Source organism: Rhinolophus sinicus, linkage group LG03 (assembly GCF_036562045.2).
Source record: "Rhinolophus sinicus isolate RSC01 linkage group LG03, ASM3656204v1, whole genome shotgun sequence".
In the NCBI taxonomy this organism is placed as follows: domain Eukaryota; kingdom Metazoa; phylum Chordata; class Mammalia; order Chiroptera; family Rhinolophidae; genus Rhinolophus; species Rhinolophus sinicus.
Window position 1 is genome coordinate 192115435 of NC_133753.1, and position 21253 is coordinate 192136687.

General features: G+C 39.4%; 1 protein-coding gene and 1 pseudogene across 3 annotated transcripts in view; one reads left to right on the forward strand and one right to left on the reverse strand.

The window, feature by feature from the left end:
* The window catches only part of CTNND2 (catenin delta 2), an 826448-nt gene that overhangs the window by 282258 nt on the left and 522937 nt on the right, over positions 1 to 21253 (forward strand). For all 3 annotated transcript variants that reach the window (XM_074329072.1, XM_074329071.1, XM_074329073.1), the window contains one exon: positions 16904 to 17016. In XM_074329072.1, the coding sequence (XP_074185173.1) occupies positions 16904 to 17016 (113 nt within the window). The remainder of the gene's footprint in view (positions 1 to 16903; positions 17017 to 21253) is intronic.
* Positions 9571 to 11203, reverse strand: LOC109454875 (pre-mRNA-splicing factor SLU7; annotated as a pseudogene).

Consider the following 21253-nt stretch of genomic DNA (forward strand, 5'->3'; position numbering starts at 1 on the left):
ATAGTGATATTATTATTATTTCTCCCAAATCCCTAAGAGTCTCCACTCTACCACAGGAAGAGAAAGAGGACATTACTTTTACAAAGGACAAAAAATGGCCTAAGTTTATTAAAATGGAAAGATTGTCCATGCTGAGTTTTGTAGGATGCGATTTAAGTCATTTAGTTTAACTAAATACAAGTTTTGCAGTATTTATTAGATATGCATGCCTTGTTGCCCGTTTAATTTCTGATTAGATTATTGCTTTTCCCACTTGAATAGCAAAGGAAAATTGTTTGGGAGAAAATTGGGCTAATATGTACAAAACAGCTGCTGGAATCATGAGCTGCTTGCTGTCCAGCTCTGCAGCCAAGGCGGGCTGATGTCAACCAGCTCTGCCCTGTGTACCAGGTAAAAGTGCCGTTGATGGAAATTACAGCCCCTCGTTTCAGGGGACATGGGGATAATTCAGTTGTTCCTAAGAAGGCATAAACAAAATATCGGCTAAGCACAGACAGATGTTAAGGTTATACTCTGCGCATGAAGTCATGTACTAGAATTCACGTTAATGGAGTCGAGCTTCTGGTGTAAGATCTTGCAGCTCATTATAACTAAGTTGTTATGGGCTGCTAATTTGCTAGAAGCTGCCGTATCATGAGCTAGCCCAACTGCCTTGATGGGTCTCCTGGTAGTTAATACAGATTAAATGTGAAGCTTTTATTTTTTCCCCTGTGGTCTCACGTAATGATATTAGCCTGTCTACAGTGTGACAAATTCAGTGTACCAGGAACATCTGGTACACTATTCTTTATGACTGAAAATAACCCTGCAAACTTGATAATACACATCCATTAAGACACTTCTCCATATTGGGGAGATGGGGAAGGATGGTGCCTATAGAAGGAATTTATTGCTCACAGTTCATTTTGCTCCGACATATAAACTATTACAACAGTGGTATAGTCCTACAAGTTCTTGTTTGATTATTGAGACGCAAATATGGATAAAACCCTTGTTAGGCTGTGCGTTATTCATTCTCAGCAGAGGAATTTCAAAGAGGGAGGGAAAAATGAAAGGAAACTAAAACCATCACAGATTGAAGATAGGTTTAAATTCAATTCATTCTTTTGAAGTCGATCTGAGAATACATCACACTGAAATGTTCAAGTCGTGAAGCTACTTCAGTAAAAGGTGTTTTTTAATTGAATATGTAGTATTATAAGAAATGAAAATTGAAAGAAAATCCTCTTGTCGCATTTGGATTTAAAGAAGTTAACATAAGAATATTTGCATGTGTACATTTGCATATATTGTCAAGAATAGGGAAGCACGTTGGCAGGGCTGTCATTGTGTAATTGCTTCCACTCCACCACTAGCTGAGTAATCTTGAGTTATTCACTTAACCTCTCTGATGGCCAGTTCCCTCCTCTTTACACAACTGGATTGTATTTCCTATCCTAAATCTTCTACTGGGTCATTTGAAGATAAAATAATTAGAATAATAATACAGCTGTTATTAGACAAGCAGTAAAAGCACTATACTCTTATTTTAGGGTGCGATTATAATAATAACTCCCTCTTACCTGATGTGAGGTCTGTGGTAACCTCAGCCCCCTCAATCAGCAGTAGATGTGACAGTAGCAATTAGCAACCACTCTGGAGGCAATGAGGAATGGGAGCTCTGCAAGATACGCATGCAAAAAATCACCAGGAGGAAATGTCAACAATGTCAATGAAGTGGAGGAGAAATGAGACTCTTTCTTCGATTGTAGGAGCCAATAGCTGTCTGTGTCCACAAAGCCAGAGGACTTCACTGTGTCCAGCTAATTATGAAAAAGCTTTGCAGTTGACAGGGACATTTAGGGACAAGGAAACTAATACCCTTGCTGCGCAATATCCTTGTAATGTAGTACACGTTCTGTGTTACTTATTGACCTTCAGATGTCAAAAAACTCTTAGATTTTATTAAGTGTTTTCTTGTCAAGGAAACGAATGACTTCAATACAATTTCAAAGAGTTTCTTACTTAGAGTATGGAAATAGATGAAATGGTGTATCATATTAAATAAATGAGGAAAGTCAGATTGTTGTTAGCTTTTACGTAAGTCAAATCTTTTGATCTAATTCACTTGATACTCAATCTGGTTTTATACTCCAAACAAATCGAACTCTAATTACTCCCTGCAACACATGCACACATTCTGTAGTTGCCTAATTCTGTGCCTTAACTCATGATGTTTCTTTTGTCAGCAATGATTTTCCTCCACCCTTTTACCTGGTCACATAGTAAATGCTCGTTGTACATCTCAAATGCACCCCTCTGCATGTGCCATTGTCTTTGATTTCTTCCTTCTCCTCAGCCCCTTTTTTCTTCCCTAATTGGATGTCATCTTTCAAATTCATTTATATCTCTCTCATCACAACTTTACATTTTACTTTGTATTCTAATTAATGATGCACTGATTTCCACTTTTTTACTACACTTAAAAACTGTCTTCTGGATCTGTACTAGTCAGGGTTCTCCAGAAAAAAAGAATTGATAAGGTATACAGAAATATATAGAAAGAGATTTTATGATGAGGGATGGGGTCAGGCAATGATGGAGGGCGACAAGTCCCACAACCTGCCATATGCAAGCCGGAGGCCCAGGAAAGCTGCTGGTGTAGTTCCAGGCCAAACTCAAAGACCTGAGAACTAGGCTGCCAATAGTGTGAGTCCCGGTCTGAGTGAGAAGGCCCGGAGAACCATGAGTGCTGATGCCTGAAGGCAGGCGGACGTGCCTGTGTCAGGTTAACAGAGAGAGCAGTTTGCCATTCCTCTGCCTTTTGTTCTATTCAGGCTCTTCGGGATCTGGATGATGCCCACCAGCTTTGGAAAGGGTGGTCTTCTTCACTCAGTCAACTGATTCAAATGTTAATCTCTTCTTGAAACATCCTCACAGACGCACCCAGAAATAATGTTTTACCTGCTATCTGGGCATCTATTAGCCCAGTCAAGTTGACACATAAAATTAACCATCGCAGGATTCATACCTGAACTAATTTTGTACCCATGTTTTCCTACCTGTGTCATTCAGTGCCTTGCAGAATGCCTTGCACATAATATATGTTGCCCTGCTGTTATCTTATTTATTCATTCCATAAATATTTTTTGGTACTACAGATTTGGATGAAAAACATAGCATTGCCCTTGCCGTCTAATCAAACTTAATAATAACTCCAAAAGTAATTGCAACTTGTGGTTTGCTGCCAGACAAGTAAGCAGGGATGGCTCAATCTCCACCCATGGTTACACATAGTATGGATGTGGTGTTCATTTCTCATTTCATTTATGTACCAGAGAAATCTGTAGTACTGAAGAGCAGCAATGTGAAAAGAGCGTAAATTAAGCAGAAACATCACCATACTGTTGGGGACAATTTTTGATTTCCAAGGATCTAATGAGAGAATTCTTTGGGAATTTTGGAGTTTCCTCTTGCCAAATGCCTTATTACCCAGATAGAGCATGTTTCCTGTAGTAAGCATAGGCAAGGACGTTGGAGCATAATGCCTCACCACCCTCATCGCCTCCATGGCATATACAGTGGTCCCTCGGTTTTCGAATGTCTCCATGGACGAACATTTCTGTTTACGAATGCCGTAAATTTTATGGGTTTATGGTATCATTAGATAGTAAAATTCACGCTAAATTTGCAGTTTTAGGGGTTGATTTTACAGGTCTGGAATGGATTAATCCATTTTGCATTACTGTCTATTAAGAAACGTGCCTCTGTTTTCAAATGTTTCAGAACTTGAACGGTCTCCCGGAACGGATTACGTTTGAAAACTGAGGTACCGCTGTATCTGAGTTTGGCAGTGGCCCTTTTCAAATTAAGGGCCATTATTAGAAAGGGATATTTCACTTGTAGGGTGAACTTGAACAGTACAGTGAGTATAATTCTTCCTATGGTTGAACATAATAATTCCAATATTTAATTTCTAGGAAGGCAAGGGATACTAAAATAAAATGGAGTGTGAAATGGTAAGCTGTAGTTGTCCCTTATTAAGGAAATTTGTGTTATTATTTTTGCTGTATTGTTCCTGGTTCTATAGCCTCTCTTAAAACAGTGATAATAAATACTCCTAGAGTTTTGAGGTATTGGGGTTCTGAAGAGTTCGTTTGTGTTAGACCTCCTAGTTCTAGTGTTAGCTAATCATTGAGGAATCTACTCAACATCTTGAAGTTTGAGCTATCTCAGACAATAAAATGCCTACCTTATTGGGACAGTGTGAGGCATGGATAAGTCAATGCATGTAAAGCACATAGCAGAGTATGTACGATACATGGGAAGTGAATACTTCCAATAGTGATTACGTTATTCTGTATTGTTGTCAATAAATAGTCATTCCCAGGCAGGTATGTGCATGAAAACCACTAGTATACATTTTCCAAAATGTGGATATTAGGGCCCCTTTACCTATACATTTTATTCCATAGTTCTGGGTTATGCACTAAGCATTAAAAGACACTCTAGAGATTATCATGATGCAGTTAAGAGTCACCAATATAGTAGCATCACTATTTTTATTTTTTTAATCAAACATGGTGGGATTTTACATGATCTTTAACAGGAAATGTGGGCTGTTTTACTCCGTGGAGTCTTTATTACATTTAGATGAATTGAGTAAACTATAGTAAATGGGCTTTATTTGAATAATGGCATTTAGCAAGACAAAAATGGCAGAACAGAGAAGATGGAATCCTACACATTAAAGGAGTTGGTTTATTCTATTTTTATTTTATGGAAACTATTCTGGAACGGGATCCATGAGTCCGCCTTACGGTGCTGCTTCCTGTCTTCTGTGTCTTGCTTGGTGACCCAGGATGGCATTGTGGTTGTTTAAAACATGTATCTGTCAGTTTTGTGAACTTTCACAGACAGCTCTTTGCCGTTGTTTTTGACTCTTCAATGAGGTCTGCACAGTTCCACAGTTGACATTGATTTGTTCCATTCCATTTTGACATCATGGCTTGTTCTTTCCAGATCTGTTGGACATTTTGTGTGGTTCCATATTATTACTGGGTCATTTGTGCCACCTTCCCTCTAGATTTGGCTTCGCAGTGTATCTCAGTGGGATGGAATTAGCACTACCAGGAGTTTGTGGTTTTGAAGTCAAGTCATTCATGTTAAATGGGAATGAAAAGTGATGTGAGGAAAAAGGTCACTCAGGATCACTTGATGAAGCAAATCCTTGATAAATGGAAAGATGCAGGATACTAGGGAGCAAAACCCATCTCTACAAAGTGGAAAACTGGTCTTTCATCTCTCCTGCAGAGACAGAAGCCAGAAGATAGAGAACCACAGTCCTAGACTCTGATCCTCTCCCAGGCAGAAGAACATCTGAGTACAACGTTTGTGCAGACAATGACCATAGTTCACTTTCTAATAAAATATTTCAAAAACACTTGAACAGTGATTTTGCTCCAGTATTGCAGCAAACAGTCACTAAGTCAGATTCCCTGATATCATTAAATCTTAGCACCTGAAGATAAATAGCAGAAATGATCTTCTGTTCTCTTGTTTTACATAGAACTGGCTTGATTGTGTTGGCATTGCTGCTTCCAAGGACTGTGTCATGGTACCGGGTGTGGCATATGGTTTTGCTTGGAGCGAAAGTAGCAGGACCCACCTGTGGAAATTAGAGTTTTCTAGCGCAGGGCATTCTGCAGATGGTGCAGAGGCCAAAGGCATTTTAGGTTCACTCTTACTCAGGCATGTGCTCCTTTACCTGAGGTTTCCAAGTTCTCTTAGAAAATGACCTGACCTCTAAATAAAGAAGGTGAATTGGACCCTTGCATTAACCCCTGCTCTCTCACCAGAATGGCAATGAGACTGTTTAAAAGGGATAACCCCCTAAACCTAGAGAATGGGTGAATAAAGAATTCTATTTCATCAAGAGTGATATCCCATCAACTATTAGAGTTACTTGTGTCCTGTGAAGAAAGCAACATTAAAGTTTTTTTTTGGGTCACAGTGGTTGGTCAAGTTACATAGGTTTCAGGTGTACAATTCTGCAGTGCATCATCTATATATCACATTGTATGTTTACCACCCAGAGTCAGTTCTCCTTCTATCACCATATATTTGATCCCCTTTACCCTCATCTACAACCCCCCTCCCCCCTTACCCTCTGGTAACCACTAAACTATTGTCTGAGTCTATGAGTTTTTGTGTCTGCATTTGTTCATCTTATTCTTTTGTTGCTTTCAGTTTGATATCCCACATATGAGTGAAGTCGTGTGGTTCTCAACTTTTTCTACTTTTAAACTTTCACATGCCATCAAATGTAAGTCATCCCAATTCAAGAGACAGTAAACCCAGACAGTAAACTGATAAAATAAAATCTTAGAGTTGGATCAGTCTTTGAAGTGATAAAATATGGAAGCTAAAGTAGTCATCAACATATGACACCCAAGAAAGGGGACTTCCAAGCACTACGCAAAGAGAAAACTCCAAGCAGTACGCATAGGCCAATGTATAACGGCAATTTCCAAACATTTGTAGGAGTGGGGACGTGAGGCATGAAATACAACTGGAAGCAGGAGGTTAACTGAAATCTGTTTAAATATCAGTTCAAGCCCCAAATCCTCGACCCCACTGTACGGAGCTGGTGACTGTTCCTTCTCCACCCTGGTGAAAGCTCAAGGTTTATTCTCTGGGGAAGATGAAATTAGAGTCTCTCAACTCCAGGGCCACAAGGGAGAGTGTTTAAAGTGGGGCACTGCAAATGAAGAGTGGGAAAAAAATGAAGTTTTACTTACTATAGTCTGAGCTCCTGCCCTTCACCCTGCCCCCAGCCTCTACCCGACACAGTTTTCAGAACAGAAGCTGCCAAATGTTCACGCTCAGAGATGGAGCTGAGGAGAATGTTCTCTGGCAGTTCTGCATGAACACACCTAGTGCTTCTCCTGTCGAGTGCAGCTAAGAAGCCCCACTCATGTCAAGAGTCTGACCTCTCTCCAACCCCCCCGCCCCCCACTCAAACAGGAGCAGACTGCCCGGGAACCTGAGATGTTTTTAAAAGCCTGTAACACGAAAGATAGATTCGAAAACAAATCAAATCATTACAAAATAGAAACTACGCTAAGAGAAGGAAACATAAGCATTAATATCATTTGAGGGAGAAAAGAGATGATTTCACATCCACAAAATAACTAACTAAATAACTAAAAGAAATATTCAGAGGAAAAAAGAAAAACAGGTCTTAGAAATTAAAAGAAAAACAGCAATAAAAGACTTGTTAGAGACCTATATGATTAAATGGAGGAAACTTTCCAGAAAGTAAAGCAAAAGGTAAAGAGATTGAAAACTAGAAGAGAAAAATGATTAAAAGAAGAAACTTAGAGAACTGACGTAGATTTTCACACCTGAATGATGAGTTAAAATAAAAACAACAGCAAGAAAAAATTTTAAAAGAAAGGGGAGAAAAGCATAAATTTTCTTTATGATAGAATTGCCTAGGATTGAACAGCATAAATTTCTATATTGGAAGGTCCCACTAAATGTCCAGAAATGTCTAAAAATAGATTTATATCAAGGCACATCACAATTGAGTTTTAGAACACTGGGGTCCACAACAAGACACAACCAAGTTTTCTAGGAGAAAGTAAAAGCAGATTTCATACAAATATCATAAAAGCTCAGAATGGTTCACACTTTTCAACAGTAACACTGGAAGGCAAAAGATCTCAAAGCAGTATCTCAAAGCTCTGAGGGAGTTTATTTCCAACCTAGAATTCTCGCCCTCGACACTCAGCCCTAGAACTGTGTGAGAGTGGAAGAAAATCGTATCAGACACGCAGGGCCTCAAAAAACTGCCCCCCATTCACTCTGTCTCTGAAAAGACATTTTTCACCAGAAAAGAAAACAATGTTGAAAGACAAAGAAGGCAGCAGGTCCAGGAAAGAGGAAAGCCACATAAAAGAGGGACAGAGGAGCATGGAGGGGAAGGGAGGTCCCAGGACAGGATGGAAACCATGCAAAGAGGCCAGATCAGAGCAGATTGGGAGGCACCAGAAGAGATTTCCTCAATAGATGAAATTGATGTATTTCCAGTGTTTGATGAGACTGAGAGAAATGTATTCAAATAGAGGGTTTTTGTTTGGATTCATGATTAGTATATAAACAACTGAACAAGTGAACAATAATTTTTAAAAGGCAAGCTATTCACTTCGGGAAAACAAAATGTTGTATATGGATGTTCAGAAAGCATCCTACGAAGCCTGTTCATCATAGTACTGTTCTACCTAAAATTACAGCTTAACTATACGGGAGAGACAGGGGAAGATGGGAAATCTGTACATGCACGATAGAAGGTGGGGACATAGAGCTAAATCCTCATGTTCCATGGGGGAAATTCAGTGGATGAGGCCTACAACTAAAAAGTCAAGGAACGATAATATTAGAAAGTTAATACAGATATGAAAACGCACATCAGAAAATGGAGTTAAAAGCACTGGCCTCTGAAGAAGAGAAAATGGGAAGGTAGGGTGTGCTGCTGTTGTCAAATAAACTTGAGAACTAGTTGACCCATTTCAATTTGTGCATGTACAATTTGATTCAAAAACTGAAATGAGAATACTTTCCCTTCTGCCGTCGGAGATATAATGGCTGTTATATACAAAATTTTATATATTTATTTACTTATTATATATATGTATATATATATATATATATATATGTGTGTGTGTATATATATATATATATATATATATATATATGTACCATTATATATATATATATATATGTACCATTATATATGTGTGTATATAATATCTATATATAATGATCAGACAAGCACTGATTTGAAAGAAAGAAGAGGAAATTCAAACAGAAGAGACATACCCTCTGGTAACCACTAAACTATTGTCTGTGTCTATGAGTTTCTGTTTCTCATTTGTTTGTCTTGTTCTTTTGTTGTTTTTGGTTTATATACCACATATCAGTGAAATCACATGGTTCTCTGCTTTTTCTGTCTGACTTATTTCGCTCAGCATTACACTCTCAAGATCCATCCATGTTGTCACAAGTATACAATTTCCTTCTTTTCTAAGGCTGAATAATATAACATCTGTGTGTGTGTGTGTGTGTGTGTGTGTGTGTGTGTGTGTGTGTTTATTCATCCAGTTGTCTGTTGGGTATCTTAAATACTTGGCTGAAAATGTCTTGTCTATTGTGAATAATGCTGCAGTGAACATGGGGGTACAGACATCTCATCTAGACCCTGATTTCAATTCTTTTGGATATTTACCAAGGAATGCAATTGCTGGGTCATGTGGTAGTTCCAGTGTTAATTTTTTAAGGAATCTCCACACAGTTTTCCACATTGATTGCGCCATTTTACATTTCCAGCACCATTGCACAAGGTTTCCGGTTTCTCCACATCCTGGCCAAACTTGTTATCTTTTGGGATTTTTTTAAGACTTCTGGAAGCTTTACTAAAGTCAGGCAGTGAGATGAGTGGACACTGATTTTTCCACCTACAGTCATCAGCAAGAAGCTGGGAAGAATAGAACCTCACTGTGTTTATCTTGGGTGACCGTCTGTTACTAGTCACTCCTGTCCAAGGAAAGAGGCCATGGGGTCATCTGACGTTTCATTCCCTAGGCCTCCATTTCTCCTCAGTGGGTTCACTAGTTTCATGTGTGCCATTACACGGTTGCTTCCTCATCAATCTGCATGAGTTCCTTGACACAATGAAGGTGTGCCTCCTTGTTTGGCGCCTTTTTCAGTGTTTCATGTTTCCTTGTCATCACCTAACCTGCTCTTCTGTTACTGCTGCTGCTTCTTTTTCTCCTCTTTTAATTATTCCTGATGCATCTCCATGAGGGTTTGAGGTATTTGCACAGATTCTTCTCCAGTTATTTTTTACAATACATTCCTCTGAATTAGCGCTCTCCTTCCCATCTTCTCCAGTACAGTAGGAAGACTTGAACAAAGAGTGACAGCATTTGTATCCCCGTTGGCCTTCTTTCCAGTAAGGTCCCCAGAGAAGCATGTGAGCGCTCCACACAATCTTCCATCTGAGCTAAAAGCAGTTCAGGTGGAGGGGCACCCACATGTTCTTGGCCGCCATATTTTCCAGGATGCTTTCTTTCTGCTGTTCTTTGAAGTTTTTCTTTTTGACCTTGAAGGACTTCTACCATAGCTCTAGTTTTGTAAGACTGGCCTGCAGATGAACTTCAGATCCCTTGTCATAGGATTCCCATGCAAACAACTGTATCTGAGACATTGAAGTGGTGTCACCCCTACATCAAACAAAGTTATCTCCCGCATAGCTCACTTCGTCTACATTCTTTCCTGCACTGGCTCAGGGATTCTCTCATCGCTCTAGTTTTGGGATCAGAGTAAGCAGAATTTGGATCTAAATTCTGCAAATATTTTGTAATAGCTTCTCGAATCCTGAGATTCCGAACAGTAACCTGTCTCTTAAAGTCAAAGTTCTGTCCAGTATGTCAGTATCATCTGCATATTTATCTGTATCCTTGTCTTCACTGCTGTGATCTTCTTCCTTCTGAGAATTTGGTTCCTCTTCTCCCCACTGGTGTTTTAGAGAATTAAACTGTTCCACTGATTTTGCTGAGGCTAATTCTTCTCGGTGCTTCTGGGCTTTCAGCATTTGTTTTGCCAGATCAACTTTAGCATATTCTTCGAGAACATTCATGTGTTCCTCTGGATTGCAGCCATTCCTCCGATCCCTCTTCCCGTCATCATCAAACACTGGCTGAGGTTGGACATGTTCATCTGGAGTGATATCAGTTCCTGGAAATTTTGCTCCAGCTCGCTTAGGTCCCTCAAAGCAGTCTTTCTTTGTATGTGTCATGGCCCCACAATTTTCCCATGCTCCTTTGCAGTCCTTAGTAGTTATAGAATCCTCTTTCAAACCCCTCGTGTACCATTCATTCTCCAGATAAGCTGTACTTACTGCCGCTGTGGTCTCGAGTGCTTTAAAGTAGGTCTTTTTGATGTATTGATATACCATAGCACTGAAGAAATACACTGAGGGATACGATTGTTGATGTCGCTTCCTTCTTCATCAACTTCTGCAGGAACATTACCCAGTTTTCGCTGTTCTTCTAGTTCTTTCTCCATCCTTTCTGGTCATCTTCTTTGTTTTCTCCAAACTCATTTCTTTGGACCCCAGCAGGGGGGCAGTATTAACTGCATCCACAGCTGCAGCTGACATGGTTGTCTGGAGACCCCAAACAATTGGACAGAAACAAAGCCAATCCATCAATGTTTACTTCCTGTCTTGGTTTTCGATGATAGCCATCCTAACAGGTGTGAGGTGATAGCTCATTGTGGTTTTGATTTCCATTTCCTTGATGATTAGTGATGTTGAGCATCTTTTTCTATACCTGTTGACCACTTGTATATCTTCTTTGGAGAAAAGTTTATTCAAGTACTTTGCGCATTTTCTTGTTGTTGGTGGTGGTGGTGGTGTTACTCACTATGGAATTGTATAAGTTTCTTATGTATTTTGGAAATTAATTACTTTAAACATTTCCTCCCATTCCATAGGTTGCCTTTTCACTCTGTTGGCTGTTTCCTTTGCTGAAAGGAAAGGAGGCTTTTCAGTTCCATGGAGTCCTATTTGTGTGTTTGTTTCCTGTGCTTTTCGTATCATGTCACATTTGATAGCCTGATTGGTATTACTACTTCTCCACTGAAACTGCCCAGGAGAAAGTCCTACTGGTGTCTTCTGCCCCGTGATTATTGTTCTATTTATTTTGCTGGCTTCCCTTTATCCTTCTACCTACCAAATCCAGATAACTTTCAAAAATCTTTCTTCACTCTTTTTCTCATCTTTTTTTTAGTCTCACCTTCACTGAAATAATATAATATCACATATTCACTTACAACCAGTATTACAAGTTTTTCTGAATATATTCCCATACTTTTATGTTTCCAGTGGATTTCTTAGGTACCCACCTGGCCTTATTCGGAACATCCCTTCTTGAGTGCTCCTCCACCTCAACGTCGCTAAGAAATCCAGGAAATTATTCAGTCCTGGGAGGCCTTTCTTCCATCCAAACATCAGACAAGTTAGAACTGGAGAAATGCCATTTCTCACCCACACTGCAGTTTAAGTGTCCCCAGTAGAAGGGAAGCTCGTTCACTGTTGTGACGGTGTCCCAGACAACACTCTTGAGGCCATAAGGTCACAGGAGTACCCCAAGTTGGAGAACAGCAGTTTCAGCTCTTCTGGTTACCAGTTCGAATGTCCGTTATCAATTCCAAGCACAATGTCACACCAGGGTCCCCTGAAGTTCTTGGAGTTCCCAACCCCAATACTGTGCTGTGGTGCAAACAGCCCTCCTTCTGAGCCGCAGGCCCTTGGATGGGGGTAAGGGAGGCAGTGATGACAGTAGTCTGAGTGACAGTGCAGTAAGGCGCTTCAGGAGCCGGTCTCCAGAGTTCATAGACATCAGTGTATTGAAATAATGAGTCTTATTGTGAACATGAATGACAGCTTACATTGGCATCGTGTGTCCTCTACATTGATGGACCGCCGTGGTCTCTAAAAGAAAAGAATTAAAAGTGTTGGGAACATTTAGTTCATCTAATATTAATTAGTTCCTTCAACAGCCCCCTTCTCCTTGTCGAGATCTCCTAAGACGTCATCCTTGAGCTCATCCTCTTTCTTGCTTTTGAAAGAAGAATTTCTCTTCTGGTTAAAGCTAATCCTTTTCACCTTAATTACTTTAACATTTTAGTAAAATGAGGAAAAAACAGGCGCTAGGAAATAGTTTCGTGTTTACACAAGATAATACATGCAAAGCACTTACAGTAGCTCAGTGCACTTACATTTACTTAACAGCTATTTATTAAGCACCTATTATGTGCCAGGACCACTCTCAATACCTGACACAGCAAGCAGCCCAGCAGGAAAAGGTTCTGCCGTATACACTGTCCTAGTAATTAAGCACTCAATAGTAAGTGCTCGATAAACATTTTAGCACCCAATTTTATTATATCTTGTGTTATTATGTTAATAAAGTAGACAATTTTAGGTGAAGAAGAGAAATTTCCTTGCTTCTTGAGGACTGACATTTACTATGCACTCCTTAGTGAAGCACAGAGGGACAATTCCCTTAATTACTGACTTGTTTCATGTATGCGATGGCAAAGGACACATTTATTGAATGGGCATTTTTAAAAGGCAACAAACTGATTCAATTTCCTTAATAAAGAAAATGTCAATTCAATTAAAAAGTCATCAGGCAAATAAAAGAAACAACCCAAAAGTGCCTCTATTTTTTTTAGAGTGTATTATTGTTACTATTATTATTTTGGTGTAAAAACTTAAGTGCCCAGCTGTTTAGTAGTTCATTTAGTGTGAATTTTTAAATACGGTGGAAAACATGCATTTAAAAATCAAGCATGGGGGAAACATTGCTAATTCTTAAAAACCTTCTAGCTTTCGGCAAAGACAGAGTAACAGGACCTGAAAATGCCTTCCACCTGAAATTACAACAAAAAGTCATACAGACAAAAAATATGAAACACCAGTTTTCAAGACACTGAACTGTAGGCAATGAGGGGCAGTAATTCCTAAGAGCCGTGGAACAAATCAGGTGAGCCCTACAATTGCCCCAGCTTACTGCTTTGACTGAGTTTCCCCAAGGCAGTAGAAAAGGGGGACCCAGGCAGAGCCCAGAGGACTCCCTAAGTTGGGGAGAGAACACTGATAGTCCAGGAAGGTAAAGGTGGCTAGCATTTGCTGGGCAAAATAGAAGAAAGGGAATTGCTGCTTCAAAAGAGAACCCTTGAGATCTGCAAAGGGTCACCGTCTACTATTCAGCGGAGAACTAAGCAGCCTGTGTATGTAAGGAAAACACCAGGGGGCAGGCCAAGAACCATCTGAAAGGATGGGAGGAAATAGCACCGGATGCTTTCACCAGGACTGGGAGTGTGTGCCTGAACCCACTAGCCACGCTGGGAAACCCCATCATTCACGGGGGTCTGCATAGGCAGTGTAATTAGCTCTATACTAAATGCCGTTCTGTTACCCCTAACAAATAAATGTAAGACTCATATGTATCATACTGCTTCCATGTAACTTAACTGTGCTCAGAAGAGAGCGTTAAATATTTGTCGGAATATGAAGATGCCCAGAACACAGTAAGGGAAAATTCCAAATGGTTTATATTCAAAGGTCATAGCACGTGTGGAGAAGTAGACATAGGGTCCCTACTAGGGAGAAAAATCAATCAGTTGAAACAGACACAGATGCTAGAATTAACTAATCGGACATTAAAACAGTTTTTATATATGTATTCCATATGTTCAAAAAGTTCAGTGGAGACCTGGAAGACATAAAGAAGGCCCAAATGAAACTTCTGGAGGTGTTTGATTCATCATGTCTGAGTAAAAATAAACTCAGTGGGATTGAAGGAATTAGACATTGCAAAAAAAAAAAGATTGGTCAACTCTAAGACACCAATAGAAACTATCTGAAATGAAACGCGAAGAGAAAAAAAAATATTTTTTTTTAACGGGAGAAGAATCCATAAGCTGTGAGACAATTCCAAGTGTATTCATATACACTTCATTGTCACTGAAGAAGAGCAGATAGTAGGTAAGAGAAAAAAACATTTTTTGAAGAATTAATGGGGGAAACTTTTCAAGATTTGAAGGAAATTATAAATCGACAAATCGAAGAAGCCCAATGAACACCAAGCATAAGAAACATGAAGAAAACCACCCCTAAGAATGTGAAAATCAAGTTGTTCAGCACCAGTGATAAAGAGAAAATCTTAAGAGAGTCAGAGAAAAAAGACACTATGTACAAAGAGACAGAGATACGAAATACCGTGGATTTGGGGTCAGAAACAATGCAAGTGTGAGGGCAGTGGAGCAAAAATGTCTTTCAAAAATGAGGGCAAAATAAAGACTCTCAGGAGGCAAGTGGAAAATTGAAAGGATTCATCACCCAAAGAACCATATTAGGAGACATATTAAATGAAGTCTTTCCGACAGAAGGAAAATGATGCCAGATGGAAATACAGGTCTACACAAAAGGACGAGGAGCTCTGGGAATTGTGCTGGAAAGGCAACTTGTGAATGAAAACATGTCTCCTGTCATCTCCCTCCCATGAGACTGAAGTGAAGAAAAATTACAGTGAGGCCACACAGTGTTCAGCCAACACACCCAAAATGCTAGCCCGAACGAACCCAAGAAGGATCATGAATTCTGACTCACATTGCTGCATGGTCTCACCATATTGGACTGTTGTAACATATGCAGACATGCAGCAAGTTTAAGTCCTTTACATAACACAAATAATGAATATCCATGTACCTGTGAGGATTTTTGTATAATCTGCAGGTATTAGGTTTTTAAGTTGTGATCAACTGAAAGGTATGAGTTGGTTTCTTGTTGTATAGATAGATTGAAAATAAAACACAGTATAAAGCTTGGAAATGAAAAATCTTCTAGAATTTGCAGTTTTTGTGGAGAGGAACTGCCTGCTGAAAGCAGTAGCACCTGAAGAGAGAAGGGAGCCTTACCTGTACACAATATGTTCAGCAGAGGTCTTGGTATGCATTTCTTACAAATAGTGTTTGCTGTCCTTCAGAATATAAAAGAATAAAAGTTTGATCTCAAACCACAACATAGTCCATCAGCTTTAGTCCCCTGAAGGGAAACGTTGAGCTCACGCTTGCTTAGACGCCCTAAATAATGTCAACATTAAAAAAAAAAAAAAAAAATCTGCTCACATGGGAAAGAGCAAGGGTATTTTTAATACATGTAGAGGACACACTCGATCCTACTTTTCAAAGGTCTCACCCAAGAGTGTCCCAGGTTAGCAAGTAAAATTAACTCATCTTTTCTGGGAAGACAAATCCTTGCAATGTTGGGAGATTTCATTTTCCAAAACTGACCTCAACTCATATTTCAGCATTTTTCAGCATTCTTGTTTTTCCATTCCCCAAAGATAACTCTGAAGATAGTTTAAAAAAAGAAAAAAAGCTAACTGTGACATTGTAAAAATGTTTCCTGAATTTTTTAGTTAAAACACACGATTGGATATAATTATATTTATTTAAAAACTTAGGTGTAAGGGGAAGTAAAATATAAAGACCAAATTATGGTGCAAAAATCTAGTAGTTGGAACAGCTAAGATCCTTGGCGTACTGATTGAATCATTTTTCATTAAAATTAATCCTTTAACAGTGGATTTCAGGCCACTGTGTAGAAACATTCTTTATTGGTTTAATTGGCTGTTTTTAAAGGTGACAGAAAAATTTAAAGGTTATTCCCTTAGTAACTAGAGTGCAGAGAATCCGTTTCATTGCTGTTTTACTAAAATGTGAAGCATAAAGACGCATATTTTTAAACATTATTTTCTCCAGTCTACGCTATATAAATAGCATGAGGACCAAATTAGTATCTAGAGGCAGCTGAAAGACCAGTAGGGAATAAACACAATCCTCGAAATGATACAAGAATGAATTATGTCTTTATTAAATTTTATACTTTTGGACAAGCGTGTTAATATCTGTTGGGTGCTGGCCATCTTCCAAACGTACCACAGACTAATTTTTCATGGAAAATATTTCCTTTAGTCCTCCTCAACCTTCTGAAATAAGTATTGTAAACCCATTTTATAACGGTAGATGATGAAACCGGTATTTAGATTCCATGAGTGACACACAGCCCTGCAGCGGGTAGGTCCCAGGACTGTGACATACCCTCAGGTCTGTCTGGACTTCACACCCCTCTTGGATTCCACCGCAATGTCCCTCGCTTCTCAAGCTTGACACATAGGGAAATCAGATGTGCCCCTCGACCATCCTGTCATTTTGATTGGAATTCCACTTCTCATAGAGATGATAGAATTAATCTTCTGGGTGTTTTTTTGTTTGTTTTTTTTTCCAGGAATTACAGTTTGAGAGACTGACCCGAGAGCTGGAGGCAGAACGCCAGATCGTAGCGAGCCAGCTGGAGCGATGCAAGCTGGGGTCCGAGACCGGCAGCATGAGCAGTATCAGGTATGTGGGCCCTGCCCTCCCTGCTGTGCTTGGCACCGCCAGGGGGAGGAAACGGTGCTGTTTATCTTCTCCTTCCAAACCTGGCCGTGGAACTAGAACATTCGATGTTGGATGTCAGATGTTGGAAAGGAATTGTAACCAATCTGATTTACGATGCTCAGGAGGTGTCCGGAATGGCCTGATTTGTACTTCAAACTGTTAACACAATTAGTGCCTGTCCCGAATGTAAATTATGTATAATTTTATACAAAGGCGGCTTCTACAGTCAGTCAACTTGCTGGCAAGCAGGAGATGCCATATCATGGTCTCCAATTTGGTTCTTTTTTTCTAAATGATCCAGAGTTGCAGGTTTTGGAAATGAAAGAGAGAGTGTTTTCGTGTATCTTATAATGTTTGCTAATATCTGATGCTAAATTCTAAAATTGCTCCTCGTGTATCAACCACACATGTGATTCCCATGTGTAAAAATGTTCCAAATCCATAGATAGAATAGATAGACTGATTGTTCAATTAGAGGTTGGTTTGAGATTATGAAATGTTTAAAAACAAAGCAAAATACCGTCCCTTGACCACAGAATAAACTATCCACTTTAGAACCATGTTTTCATATTTAAAAATGGAAGTATGTGTGCGTGAATGTGTGTATGAAGTGTGGGTGTGTGGGTGTGAAAGAAACATAAAGCTGTGTGAGACAACTTCCACTTCTCAGAAATGCATTGTACTTTCCTGTCATCTTGTTCTATGTTGTGCTTTTGCCACTACATGTTTGGGGAACTGTCTTAATCGAGAAAATGATAGTTACTGTTGCAAATAAACTGCAACATTACACTGACTTAACACATTAGTAGTTTGTTTCTTACTCATGCAACAGATAGAAATGGCATATGCTAGTTAGGGGGCTACTTGCATGCTTCCCCTCCATGCAGTAAGCACCCAACTTCTCTCTCGAGAACCCTGCTATCCCCTGTGGCCTCATTGTCAATTGCACCATCAAATGCATCATGACACTCACAGTCCATTGGTGAGAACCAGTCACATGGCCTCTTATGATGGGAGTAGGGCAGGGATTCCTAAACCAGGGGTCCACAGCCTATCTGCTCAGGAAGCAGGATTTGGTGGACCTTTAGCTTACTTGCTGCCACAAAAGAATGATCATTGCATCCATCACTTTAAAATATTTATTATAAGAGTAAAGTTGTGATTGGAATGTTTCCTTTTGGAGGAACCCTACCATTACATTCGTCTTTTAACATTGTTCTTTTCTTTGTGGAACAGTGGCAAACCTTTAAACAGAAATCATGGCAACTTTATTGTTAGGCTAGGTTACTTGGATGCAATATCTTTTTCAATTACAACGACTTGTTTGGAGTATGTGGAAACATATCCACTTCTGTCTCCAAGTACCTCGGCTATAAGAAGCTGCAAGTAGCTAAACTGTTATCTCTTAAACTCATCACTAACTTGTCTGAACACCCAAATTAATGGAATCAGAATGGACAAGAAAAAGGAAAAGTGAATTGAGTCCACTTGAAATTGTGTTTAGAAGGTTGACTGGTTGAAGGTGGAGAGTCCAATGAAGGTAAAACATAATATTTAGAAGGGTGTATTTTGTATTACTTCATGTACATATTTGAAGAAATTTTTGTTATTGTTGAACACCTCAAAAGCTAAGCTAGTTGGGTTTTTTTAGGTTCATAAACAACACGGAATTGACATCTATTTTGCTTTTTGACCAATCATTTCCCTGTTTTCAGTTCATATATGAAATCTTTCTGTGTGATATTTTAGGATGCTGTACATTTTTTTTTGTCCACTGCAAGTCCTTGGTAGGAGCAGGTCTCGGGGACCGTGTTATGTCTTGGGCCTCAATTCCCAGCTTCTCATTGGATCAGAAATGGATATTTGACCCAATGGTGATTCGTCCAATGACTGGCCAATAAGATATGGATTGGGCTCTTACTCTTGAGAATCTGAAATAAGTGACCCCAAATCTGTGACATCTAATGGTTGGCACGAGGGGATGGTAGCCATGTGGATTGTGTGCTCGTGGAGGAATCTGTGTGAACAGAGGAGAAGTTCAACAGAGAGAGAGACCATATCGTTCCTGAAAGTCAAAGAAACCAGTTTAGTTATCATAGGACTGGCTACGTTACTGATGTTGCATCTATGAGATTACCTTTTAAAGTCTCAGAAAGCTTTCCTCCTTCCACATCTGATTTGATTGAGTCAATTTATTTTTATACCGTGCTTCCCTGAAAATAAGACGTAGCCGGACCATTAGTTCTAAAGGATCTTTTGGAGCAAAACTTAATATAAGACCCAGTCTTATATTATATTATATTATTATATTATATCTGGTATTATATTATACCTGGTATTATACCTCGTATTATATGATATGATATGATATGATATGATATTATATTATGCCTGGTATTATATTATAGTAAAATAAAACTGGGTCTTATATTAATTTTTGCTCCAAAAGACGCATTAGCACTGATGATCCAGCTAGGTCTTATTTTCGGGTAAACACGGTAAGTCCAAAGTGTCTTGAACAGATCAGTGAGCTACGAAAGTAGATAGAAAAATCATCCGATGATAGTGTTTGGTTCTTAACACTGTATCTTGTATCCCTAGTTCACAGCTCATGACACATAATTAATGATTCTGTGTTAAATGTGTATTAAATAATAATGTGAAGTACAGGCGACATTGCCTAATTATTTCCCCTTGCCATATACCTCTATAATAGCAGTCTCCATCAAGCTTAATTATTTTGTATTTTGGAAATCTCTAATATGTGAATCTTCATTTGAATAATACAAGCAATTTACTGATATTTCACTGGAGAAAATCCAATACATAACATCCACTGTTTTTTATTGTGTTTTTTGTTTTGTTTTGTTTTTTGCTTCTCACATAACCTAGTTTGCTCAGCTTCAGAAATGCACCTTTGAAAATTCAAGTCTTTATTAAGGGTGACAGACTAATCTAGGTAGCACATCAAAAGGATATTTAAACATAAAAACTAATAGAATATAAACAATTTTTGAAAAAGGAGAACAGGTAAAGAAGTCTATGGTAATTTAGATAATTTAGGATGTTAGGCAGGGTGAGAGAGTTTTTTAGAGGAAATGAAGCAAAGTCGAGTATTTTTCAGACTTTTTATATAAATGGTGAAAATGACTGATAAATATAGTTTGGTTTTCCTCTGCCTTTATTGGTAATAAGAAATAGCTGCAGCTGATTCCTGAGACCTCTTTCTTGGTAGTCACATATTGAAAAAAAATGTTATTAGCATGCATTTCTAAAAGTGAACTGTATAATAGTCAAGCAGACCATAAATGAGAGCACTGAGAATTTGGAGAAGAGAGGAGCTGGGATTTCTGTTGCTGCAGCGTATCAGCTTCTGCATCCAAGTATCTAGCAACTGCACGTATGACCACTGTGACTTCTTAAACGCTTCACACACTTTTCTAAACGCCTGAATGTGTATTGTAGCTTCCGGAATTCGGATCATTTAGTGGTGGTCTGACTGTTACCGTTCTTGTACAGAGGAATCACTGCTTTTCTCGTTGCAGCTGCAGTTCACCATCTTTCTTATTTCCTTCCTGTTTCCAGGCCAAACCTTTCCGAGCTGTCCTACAACTAGTTTGGTTCCATACCTTGTCCTGGATTCCTCAGAACCATCCAGACCTGAGGCAGGAACATTATTTAACCAGGCTATGCCCTTTATTTAGGGTCATCATCAAAGAAATCCCTCTTGCTCATAGCCCACTGCCCACCTGTGGCCTGTTGCCATTCCTTGGCTCATGCCCACCCCTCAGGCCAAGTCTAGTCAAGGAGGTCTTGGTCTGGTAGCCCTATGAGCCTTCCAGTCTTCTCCCCGGCTTGGGCTTTGCACGGTTTTTGTACATCCCATGGTCCGAGAACCTACCCTTGCCCATGCCCCTGTCATGCTCTCCGCAGACCCCTGTACGGCATTCTGACTCATCCCTCTGCCTGCGGTCTGCACAAATCTGTCCTCTATGTGGTGAGATTGGTCTGCTTAATCCAGAAATCAGAACCATGTCTGTGACGGACCTTGCCTACTTTGGCAATTCCATAAATACACCCCTGTTTCCCATCTCTGGGACTGTGACCCAATGGTCCTTTGCATCTAGAACTTTTCCCCGCTTTGCCTGGGCCCCTCCTCCTATGGAACCAGACACTTGGCTGAGAGCTCACACTCTTC